Here is an 11612-nt window from a genome sequence, read left to right as displayed (position 1 = left end):
CCTTGAGTTTGTTAACCAATCTGGCATGTTCAGACCGGGGCGTCTCGACGATGATGTAGTCGATAAATCCTCACACCCCAACTTGTTTTTTTTTCTTTTCTTTTTAATGCTTAAAAGATGCATATATTATTGAAAGCACTAAAAAAAGTCTAAAGTATATTATTACAAATGGAAGCTGATCTTATCGAACCAGTTCCAGTTAAGTCTTTGCGAAATATAAACAATGCTTCAAATTGAAACCTAATCTTGTTGTTGTTTTTTGTAAAGGAGGATTAGCTTAGGGAAATCGAGACGAAAAACAATAAAAAATGAATTCACACCTATTATTAGACTAATGGCGCGCAGTTTGGTGGCCATATAAGAGGGTATGTTTTATTTCTCCATTTTGCATAATCAATTTAATAGATTTCACATTTAAATTGAAAATTGCATTTCTAGAAACAAAATATATCTTGCATTAACTTCATGATTTTTTACTTAGAGCCTGTTGATCAAGCTGCCAAAATTTGCTTATTTTGAAAAATACTTTTTTTTCAGAAGTACTTTTAAAAAAAAAACTGTTTGTGTTTGGCCAATCCATTTAAGAAGTACTTTTTGCAACATTTGGTAAATAATTTGTGTTTGGACAATTATGTCAAAAGTGCTTTTGAGTGCCAAATTACCAAAAAAGATAGTACCAAGGTCGTATAATTCTTTTAAATATAAAAATATAGTTAAATATTTATCGTAAGAGACTTTTAATATTATTTTTATTTTATTTAATTAAAATATAAAACATAAAGTAAACAAACATATTAAAGATTTAAATCAATTTTACATATATAGTTATACTAATGTATATGATATTATCTAGTATAATTACTTATTTTTATATGATGATTTGAATAATTAAAATAACATCATTCAGTATAAATTAGAAGTCTATCCACAAATTACTATATATTGATAATCTATCATGAAATAATAAGTAAAATCACTCACATATGATAATACTTCTCAACAATTTCATCTCTACTTCTATCACACAATGCTTCCATATTAGTAGAAGACTTGCCTCACATTTCTAAAGGAATATCAGAAGGCTGATCTCCTTCATCAATCTCTGCAGTAATGTCTTCATTAGCATAATAGTTAAATTCTTTATCGGTAAAAGTATGTTGTCGGATGAAATTATGTATAGCCATGGTAGTTGTAACTAGATGATTTTGAGTGTCAAACTTGAAAGATGGCATTGAGCGTAAAATAAAAATAATTTTAAATATATTAAAAAATCCTAAAAGAAACAGTTAAGTATGTTTTAATTCTAATTCAAAAAGAGTAACTAATTATTAACAACACATAATGTATAATTTATTTATTTTAAAAAAAAAAATTCAAAAAGAAACTAATTATTACCTAACCTTACTAACTTTGTCCTAAAATGCCAAGTGATTTATTGTGAGGCTGCCACTTGACTGAATATGGATGCATTTTCTTCTTCTTTTAATAATATATAGATAGATTATGCAATGCAATTGTAAATTTATTACCTATTTGTAGGTCATTTTCACAAATCAGATTTGATAATTGTTTTAAAAATTCAGGAACTAATAGCATATAATAGAAGAAATTATAAATAATTATTGTAGGAAGAGAATTGATAATCCAAAGAAGATGCAAATAATTTGCTTTAGTGCGAAAAAAGAAGAAGATAATTTGGAAAGTTACGAGACATTACACAAAGAAAAGATAAAAAACAAGAAAGGTCAATAAATTTTTTGAAAAGTTACAATATGATTCATATATATATGATATCTTTAATTTTAATAAGATGCTAAAAACTAGAAACAAAAATAAAAAGAAAAAACTTAAATTAGTAAGGGATAGTTTGGAAAATATAAATTTATGGTGAGTATAGTTTTGTCCTAAATAAATTTATTTTCTACTTCTGCTTCTGCTTTTTGGAAGAAGCTAGAATTTTCTGCTTCTTCCCAAAAGCAGAAAAACTGCTTCTACCGCTGGCAAAAAGTATTTTTTTGTATTGGCCAAACAACTCAAATTTTTTAAAAAGTACTTTTTTGGAGGAAAAAAATACTTTTGACCTCCCAGAAGCTTGGCCAAAGAGGCTCTTAGATACTGTGTACATATCCTTATATATAATAATAAAAAGGTATAATAAGAAACAAAATCAAGATCATATTTGCATGCGTACAAATATCTGATGGGAAGGGTTATAGTATGTATCTATCAGATTTTGCTTAATCTACATAACGTTGACTCAATATACATATATTTGTATTTTAGGAAAAATCCTCACCATATTTGGACACTAATTAAATATATTGGATTAGATTGGATTTATTGCAAGGGATTGCAAAATCTTGAATTTCTCATAACAAATCTAACCTGTAATCTCAAACAAGAGTCTTTTTCTTTGTATCTTGTCTGGACTTTCCTTGGATAACAAAAATTAGAGGAAATGAACTTATTAGAATACTAATTATTGATTAGCATACTGGAAACAAAGGAGGATTATGAAGCCAATTTGATTATGTTATACACTTTTTTCCTTTAGCCGAGGGTCAATCCAAAATAGTCTCTCCGCCTTACCAGGATAAGGGTAAGGCCTGCTTACACACAGGGGCGGAGGCAGAAATCCGGCAACGGGTTCAGCCGAATCCAGTAATTTTGGTTCGAACTTTGTATTTGTCTTAAAAAGTTCATTGAATATTTATAAATTATTACTTGAGAACCTAGTAACTTAAAACGATTAGAATCCCGAACCCATAAACTTAAAATCCTGACTCCGCCTCTACTTACACACTACCTCCCCTGACTCCACTTATGGGAAATAACTGGGTTTGTTGTTTTTGTCGTTGTTATACATTTTGTTTTGGAAAAGAATTACTCGTTGCTACTTTAGAAAATTAGAATATACTATTAAACAAACATTTACTTCGAATTAAATGTCTTATGCCACAATTTACCAGCAATATTTGAATATTTAGCTACTTTACCTTATTTGTTAGTCTTCATAGTGTTCTAAACAAGATTTAATTTGAAATACATACATCAAAAATTTTTGCATGTATTTATACCATGCAAACTGAACTAAGATCATTGAAACCTTCACAATTTCTCAACAAGATAAAATTTAATTAAGATATTCAAATTTCCTAATTGACTCAGCAAGTTGATAATTATAAATAAATATATTCATGAATATATTTGTATAGACTCAAATTCTAGTAAACGCCATTAGTTTCTTATCCTTCATTTTACTTTACCGTTGGTAACTCTGATTAAGACTATATGCTCATCATTTAGTTAGTCAAGAAAAACGCATTTATTACTTATTCAAAAGAAATTAAAAAAGCATAAGCAATAAATAGAGAGAAGAAAGAAATTAGTATTGTAGGTAAAACTAAAACAAAATCTATCAAGAGAAAACCTAGTGTATAGAAGCTTTTGTTTTCATTATTTTTCGCAATATATATAAGCAGTGATGGAGACGGCTATTATTATGATGGGACTTAAGAAACAAAAAATTGTTGCACTGGGGATTTGAACATGTATTTCTCTTATGTTAAGGGGAACAAAAAGATTTTATTTTACACTATTTGTATAGTTTAACTTTTCGATGATTCATTCGCCACTGTTACAAAGTTATAGACAAAAAAAAAGAATGGACATATAGAAATATGAAGACTTGATTCAAATCCAGCGGAGACAAAAAGCCCTAGTTGATGTCTTTGCACCTGTTCAAATTTTGATGGATAAAGTAACTCAATATTTGTCCTGATAAAAGATAGCAAGTACCTTATATAAAATTAGTCAAGATATACGTAAGCCCAAACACTACAATTATAAATTAAAAAAATAGGAAGTCTTGGATCGAGTGAGATTTGAGCTGTATATTCTGCTAATATAGAAGTTAAGAAGGCATACGTTGTTTCACCATACCCCTACACAAGAAATTTAAAGATATACTATACACACACACATATATATATATATTCTTTTTTTTCTCTCTCTCTTCAACAATATCATTAACAGCATCTCCTCCCGCCATTAAATGCTATTGCATCCTCTTTATGCAAACTGCATTAACTCCTTTAATTGTCACATATATTCTCTATTTTCTTCCCCTTTTTCCTTTCTTCTCCATTCTCTATCACCTCTCCAAATCCCTTTTCATCTTCTCTCTCTCTCTATATCTCTCATATACTCTCTTTTTCTCATATCTCCTTTTGCTTCTTTAATTTTCTTGCCTCAACAATTCTTCTTAAATTCTATTCACAAGATAGTTGTTTTTTTTACCATATGAAAAGCACATAAAAAGAAAAGGAAACCACACTTTCAACCTCCAAAAAGTGGTTTTCTAACCTACTTTTTTTGCTTGCAAATCAGATCTAAACCCTAAAACTTCAAGAGGGTTTTTTCTTACTTTTGTTTCAAGACTTCAAGATATTGTGAGTTATTTTAGTTTTGTGTGTGTATGTGTGGGCCGAGATATTTCGTAAACAGCCTCTCTATTCTCTCGGGAAAGGAGTCGGTAAAGTCTGCATACACACTACCTTTCCCAGACATTATTAATGGGATTTTACTAGGTCGTTGGTGTTGTGGTTGTGCGTGTATTTCTAAGTTTTACTTGTTCAAAAACCACCATATGAGTGTTAACTTTTCAAATTGCTTTAATTTCTAACTTTGACTTATATATTTTTCCGTTATATTTTTATGCAGAAATGAGAAATATGACTGTAGTTGGAATCTGCCGAAATATTCGTGGACGTTATCTGAGGGTATTTTAAGTAAGTAATAAAAAATAACTGGCAATATTTGGGTTCTCTTAGTGTCAACTCTGTCTTTGTTCTTTTCCTAAAAATTTCTCATTTCAGTCTTTTTGGCACATCAAAACCAGACAAGAGAGAGAAATTAGAGATTTTTTTTGACATCTCAAAACCAAAGTCATATTTTCCCATTTGTTATTTGTAAATTTATCCTACTTATTTTTTCTTCAGACACAATTAAAAGAAAATATTAAACTCAACTCCCTCAAATTCTAAGAAGTCAAAAACAAAAAACTATTACTCATAGTTATATAAAGAGGAAAGACAAAAGGGAGAAGTCTTTCTAGGGTTTTATGGGCTTTGTATCATTTTTTGTATTATCATAGGAGAATTAATATGAACATTGGGTTTTCTTGAAAGGCTCAAATCCAAGAAAAGTAAGTCATTTTAACCAATATTTGACTGACTCTCCAAATTCTTGTACTTTTTTTGAGATCTGTTTCCAATGACATATCCAAAATTTAGACGCCGTGAGTTCTGAGTCAACGTTAACTTAGCATATCACAAAAATTGTGTAATTTATGCATGTGCTTGTGATAAAACTCAAGTTGTGTTTTTCTCTATTTTCATTTCCTAAGGTTTTGTGTTTTGTCCACACTTTATATAGTAACTAATTTTATTTTCTATTTTTTTTTTGGGCAGGTAACAAATCCATAGCTTAGCAAGAACGGATATATATAGATTTAAGTCAAAATGTTTCAGCCAAACATGTTTGAGAGCCACCATCATCTACTTGATATGTCACATAAATCACCAGAAAATGAGTTAGACTTGATTCCAGATGATGAATTTGACACCAAATCAGGTACTGATATTATGGAAAATCCTTCTGGTGATGATCAAGATCCTAATCAACGTCCCAATAAGAAGAAACGTTATCATCGACATACACAAATTCAAATTCAAGAAATGGAATCGTAAGCACGCTTATTATACTATCAGTGTAATTTAATCTGTTGTTACAATAGTTGTCTATGTTACTTTCCCGGTGACTAATTCAACTTATTATGAGTAGTTACCTACAGTTATAATTGCAATTTTTTTTATACTTATTAGAGTATAAATATAAGCTCTATTCATTAGTATTACTGCTAAATATAACCTAAGTCCGCAAAATATTTATTTATTCAGGTTTTTCAAAGAGTGTCCTCATCCTGATGATAAACAAAGAAAAGAACTTGGAAAACGATTAGCATTAGAGCCTTTGCAAGTGAAATTTTGGTTCCAGAACAAGCGTACTCAAATGAAGGTGGGTTCATTTTGTTCCTCAGTCAATTTTCCCATCTTTTTGCTCATTCATTTTATGAAATATACTTAAAATTGAATTTAACTTACATATACTGACAAAATTAAAAAAGAAATATTACATTGAGTTTGTTGTACTCCTTGGTAACCTATCTTATTTTCCAGATCACTATTCCCACTTTTTATAGGCCGATTATATGTAATCATTTTTTAAGTGAACTGATAATATAAAAATTCTTGCAATGTCGTTGCACAAAAATAAAAATCTTTAAAAATTTATAGAGCATTATATGATTGTATATATGATAAATAGTTAAGATTTTGGGACATTTTAAGGAGCGGTTAAAAATTATAAAGAGCAAATAAATGCCTACATGAATGAGAAATATAGTATAAGATTTAGAGTCATTTTAAAGGAGCCGTTTAAAATTTCTGCATTGATTTAGTGGTCTAATTCCTATTATTATTATTATTTGCAGGCTCAACATGAACGACATGAGAACTCACAATTGAGGAATGAAAATGAGAAGCTTCGTGCAGAGAACATACGCTATAAAGAAGCCCTCGGCAATGCTACATGTCCAAACTGTGGAGGCCCTGCTGCCATTGGAGAGATGTCATTTGACGAACAGCATTTGAGAATTGAAAATGCTCGTCTAAGAGAAGAGGTACCACTACATGTATAACTACTATGCATTTGAATCATGAATTTATTGTATCGTCACACAGAATATAGTTTAATGACGTGGAGCCTTGGAGCAATGGTAAAGTTGTGTCTGTGTGACTTATAGGCCACGAGTTCGAGCTATGGACTCTTGAAATCTTATCCATGCCACATAGATTGGGACAAAAGGATTGTTAGTTATAGGAGAAAGACATTATTAAAAGGATGAAGTAAAATTGTTTAAATTTGTGAAAATTGTATAAATTTGGGACAAAAAGTTTAATTTATGCTAACTACTTAAGGTTTTTCATTGTGTTTTTTGCAGATTGACAGGATATCAGGAATTGCAGCAAAATATGTTGGGAAACCAATGCTTAACTATCCAAATCTTCCTTCTACTGGATCAACTCGTTCACTTGATCTTGGAGTTGGAAGTCTTGGGCCTCAAACGGGCCTAGTTGGAGAAATGTATAGTGCCGGTGATCTTTTAAGATCAGTTTCAGGCCCAACAGATGCTGATAAGCCCATTATCATTGAACTTGCTGTTGCAGCAATGGAAGAATTAATAAGAATAGCCCAAACTGGAGAACCTTTGTGGATTTCAAGCCCAGATAATTCTACTGAGACACTATGTGAAGAAGAATATGTGAGGACATTTCCTAGAGGAATTGGGCCCAAACCTTTGGGCCTTAAATCTGAAGCCTCAAGAGAATCTGCTGTTGTTATTATGAATCACATCAATTTAGTTGAAATTTTGATGGATGTGGTAAGGAAACATTTTTTTATTAGAGATTTAATTACTACTCCCTCTGTCCCATTTTATGTTACACTGTTTTATTTATAGTCAGTGCCAAGCAAAATGGCATCTTTCTATATTTAGTAAAAATGCAACCACACAAGTTTCGATGAGTTGTTTTAGATCATAAGTTTCAAAGTCTTTTACTTCTTAAACTATTTACCATTCAAATACCTTCAAATGAATTGGGATGAAGGATTTACTAATTTGGTCTTTAATTGTGTTTTGGTGATTCTACCTTTTGTGAACCGCTTTGGAATAATGGTAAAGTTGTCTCCGTGTGACATATAGGTTATGGGTTTGAGCTGTGGAAGCAGCCACATTAGATTAGGCTATCTTCGTCACACCACTTGGGGTGTGGCCCATCCATGGACCCTGCGTGAACGCAGGATACCTTGTGTATCGGGCTGCCTTTTTATTTATACTAATTTTTGTGTTTAATATGTAATGTGGTATTGATTTCAGAATCAATGGTCAAGTGTTTTTGCTGGCCTAGTATCAAGGGCAATGACATTGGAAGTCTTATCAACTGGTGTTGCTGGAAATTACAATGGAGCTTTGCAAGTGGTATGGTTTGGATTCTACAATTCCTCTACATTTTTCTTGATCTTAACTATCCTAACATATAATTATCCATAAAAATGGAATTAGTAACCTACAGACAGTTGAACTGTTACAACATGTTAAAATATACGAGTAATGTTACAATTCTTTGTACTGTCAGCCAGAGGTGGACCGACTTGTACCGTTGAAGGGTCACCAGATCCCGTAAATTTCGCAAAAATCTTATATATGTATATGTATATGCATAATATTACTACTATTCTAACTGGTGTGTTTGTCATACTTTTTTTAGATGACAGCTGAGTTCCAGGTTCCTTCGCCACTCGTTCCAACTCGTGAAAACTATTTTGTTCGATATTGTAAACACCATTCTGATGGAACTTGGGCTGTAGTTGATGTTTCCCTGGACAATTTGCGACCTACTTCTACGTCGCGCTGTAGAAGAAGGCCATCTGGTTGTTTAATTCAAGAATTACCAAATGGTTATTCCAAGGTAAGTTAGCCACTCTGAAATTTAAAACATCATAATAAGTATTGGCATTTCGTCGATTTACTAATTTGCTTATATTCTCTTCCAGGTTACGTGGTTCGAGCACATTGAAGTGGATGATAGAGCTGTCCATAATATCTACAGACCTCTTGTTAATTCAGGCCTCGCATTTGGGGCGAAACGTTGGGTAGCAACGTTGGATAGACAATGTGAACGACTCGCAAGTGCAATGGCTAATAACATTCCAACAGGGGATATTGGGGGTAATAAACATATCTTAACTATCCCCTTTTATCTATTTGGAGACATAATTTCTTGTGATCTTGATTCGATTAAGTTTTCGTTGCAGTCATAACGAGTCCTGAAGGTCGAAGAAGTATGTTAAAACTTGCTGAGAGGATGGTAATGAGTTTCTGTGCGGGTGTTGGTGCCTCAACTGCTCATACCTGGACTACATTATCCGGAAGTGGTGCCGATGATGTTAGGGTTATGACTAGAAAGAGTATCGATGATCCAGGGCGACCTCCTGGTATAGTCCTGAGTGCTGCCACTTCATTTTGGTTGCCAGTTCCTCCAAAAAGAGTCTTTGATTTTCTTCGCGATGAAAACTCCAGAAGTGAGGTAAATCATTATACGGTGTCAATGGTTTGGTTCGATTGGTTATTCCAAGAAATCTTTTTCATACAAGCTTTTCACTTAATTTATTGTGTATAACCAAAATTATACGGTCAGACCTCTCTATAACAGCATCGTTGTATAACAACCAATCACTATAAATGCCAAGTTTCTTTGGAATCAATTTTCATGTTATGTTATAATATATGTTCTATATAACAGTATTTCGTTATAACAACCAAAAGAATCTGAAACAAACGATGTTGTTATACCGAAGTTTGACTGTACTTATCTATACCATCCCAATCATCTCAGTTTCAATTTTGTTGATTTTAATAATGCAATTTGGGTCAACAAGGTTTGCATTGTTTATTTACAATTGTTATATTCTGTTGTCAAAATCTGACTATCCATAAAATATGCAGTGGGATATACTTTCAAATGGAGGCCTAGTTCAAGAAATGGCACATATAGCAAATGGTCGCGATCCTGGCAACTGTGTATCTCTACTCCGCGTTAATGTACCGTCTTCTTACTTATCTATTTCATTAATTTCAACAACAGAGACACCACCAACAGATTGTAAATTAATTTTTGCTAATTAATTTTGTTGCAGAGTGGAAATTCAAGCCAGAGTAATATGCTAATACTACAAGAAAGTTCAACTGATTCTACCGGCTCTTATGTTATTTATGCACCAGTTGATATTGTTGCAATGAATGTGGTGTTAAGTGGTGGCGACCCTGATTATGTCGCTCTTTTACCATCTGGATTCGCGATACTACCAGATGGTTCGACGAGTGGTCATTGTGGAGGAAATAATGTTGCTGAAGTTGGGAATGGTGGATCACTACTCACTGTTGCATTTCAGATATTAGTTGATTCAGTTCCAACTGCAAAACTCTCACTCGGATCGGTTGCAACAGTTAATAGTCTCATCAAATGCACTGTTGAAAGGATCAAAACAGCTGTAGCGTGCGACAACGCTTGATGAAAATCTAAGGTAAGCCATTGCTATGGTTATCAATCAGATTTGAGTATACACACTGATAGTATAAAGAAATTGGCTCTATCAATGCAGTTTAAATTGCGCAAGTTAGTTACCATTTTTGAAAAATTTACGATGTAAAAAAATTATTGCACTATCAAGTCATCTAAAAGATAGATCATAGTAACCGACCATAAGACATGCAATTTGCTGTGACGTGCTAAATTAAATTGAATTGCATGAAAATTCTTTACAGTGTCAATGTATACGAAATCAAATCCTATATATACCAATTAATGTTAGTGTATGCATATACTGCCAGTGATGGAGCCACCTTACGTTAAGGAATGTCATTTGACATGCATTCGCCAGAAAGTTACACTGTTTAGCTAGGTCAAAATTTATTTTTTTGCATGTATACTATATATTGACTTCTCTCTACACCTCTGGGGTCGAGTATGGTCTGCGTATACACTATCTTCCTCAGACGTCACTAGTGGAATTTTACTGGATTGTTGTTATTGTATTATATGTTGACTCACCTAATTTTCTTCGTGTGTTTTTATTTTTTTATATTTTGACACACCTTAGTAAAATTTCTGGCTCCGCCGCTGTATACTGCAGTTAAAATTGAAGGATGGAGGAGGAAAGAAGGATGAGTTTACTCAATGTTTGTTGGGAGGCTTAGGGAAGAAGTCAAGAACGCACCTCATGTAAATCCTTGCTATACATGGCATTTGCTTTAGGGAAAACAAGAAGGAAATTTGCATTTGGCCAAAATGCAAGTGTAATAGGTTCGGGTATTGACTTCAAAAGTAATTGAATTTATGATATGTAAACCTAGGCTTTCTTACATTTCATGATCAAACTCAAAAAAATTGTCAAATTGAAGCTTATGTTTTAGCATTTTTAGTTTGCGTTTTAAGGAGGTTAAATTAGTTTTGACTTTGTAATCTTAGTTTTTGCTAACAAATTCATGAGTTATTTTATTTCAATAGAAGGTTAATTAATTGTGAACATCTTCACATTCCTTCTTGTGAACAAAATTGTACTTGATTCTAGTTAAATATAGCATGTGTTATGAAACAACAACATATTTAGAGATAGAGAGGTTATTTTCGATAGACATAACATGAGTTATCCCAACACTTGTTATGCCTCAATCCTAAGCAAAATAAGTATCTAATCGAGATAAAGTTAATGTATAAGATCATTGCACAGAGCGGAGAAAACAGGAAAAGAAAGAGATGAAAAACATTAAGATTAAAAATAACGCACTCCTTTTTTTTTCTTGTTGAACTTGAAACTAGAATCGAACTTAATAAAAAGTAAAAAAAAAAAAAAGAATAATCAATTCCGGGGCAGTGATTCTATTCTATCCTAATTAACATTAGGACTCTTTAGGACATTTCATTCCGATA

General features: G+C 32.2%; 1 protein-coding gene across 5 annotated transcripts; it reads left to right on the top strand.

Annotated features, from left to right (window-relative positions):
- The first annotated feature begins 4081 nt into the window (after positions 1 to 4081).
- On the top strand, positions 4082 to 11210 carry LOC107789652 (homeobox-leucine zipper protein MERISTEM L1). Of its 5 annotated transcripts, none has more exons than XM_016611512.2 (13): positions 4082 to 4451; positions 4723 to 4790; positions 5472 to 5746; positions 5961 to 6078; positions 6554 to 6742; positions 7064 to 7504; positions 8000 to 8101; positions 8391 to 8591; positions 8677 to 8851; positions 8938 to 9209; positions 9629 to 9724; positions 9820 to 10206; positions 10816 to 11210. In XM_016611512.2, exons 3-12 carry the CDS (start codon positions 5523 to 5525, stop codon positions 10192 to 10194), a joined length of 2193 nt encoding a protein of 730 aa, XP_016466998.1. In that variant the 5' UTR covers positions 4082 to 4451; positions 4723 to 4790; positions 5472 to 5522; the 3' UTR covers positions 10195 to 10206; positions 10816 to 11210. The 5 variants fall into 5 exon arrangements, with proteins under 5 accessions (XP_016466998.1, XP_016466997.1, XP_016467000.1 ...); XM_016611511.2 differs by having other exon boundaries at positions 4083 to 4534; XM_016611514.2 differs by lacking the exon at positions 4723 to 4790 and having other exon boundaries at positions 4315 to 4451.
- The last annotated feature ends 402 nt before the right edge of the window (positions 11211 to 11612 follow it).

The sequence above is a fragment of the Nicotiana tabacum genome, chromosome 21 (genome assembly GCF_000715075.1).
Source record: "Nicotiana tabacum cultivar K326 chromosome 21, ASM71507v2, whole genome shotgun sequence".
Classification (NCBI taxonomy): domain Eukaryota; kingdom Viridiplantae; phylum Streptophyta; class Magnoliopsida; order Solanales; family Solanaceae; genus Nicotiana; species Nicotiana tabacum.
The sequence above is the reverse complement of the archived record's forward strand: the minus strand, read 5'-3'. Positions and strand labels throughout refer to the sequence as shown.

Bases quoted from the DNA above. Each gene is read 5' to 3' on its own strand.
- LOC107789652 (XM_016611512.2), top strand. From the start codon at position 5,523: ATGTTTCAGCCAAACATGTTTGAGAGCCACCATCATCTACTTGATATG. The intron at 6,743-7,063 runs GTACCACTACAT...TGTTTTTTGCAG, and splicing joins ATGCTCGTCTAAGAGAAGAG to ATTGACAGGATATCAGGAAT. The intron at 8,852-8,937 runs GTAATAAACATA...TTTTCGTTGCAG, and splicing joins TCCAACAGGGGATATTGGGG to TCATAACGAGTCCTGAAGGT.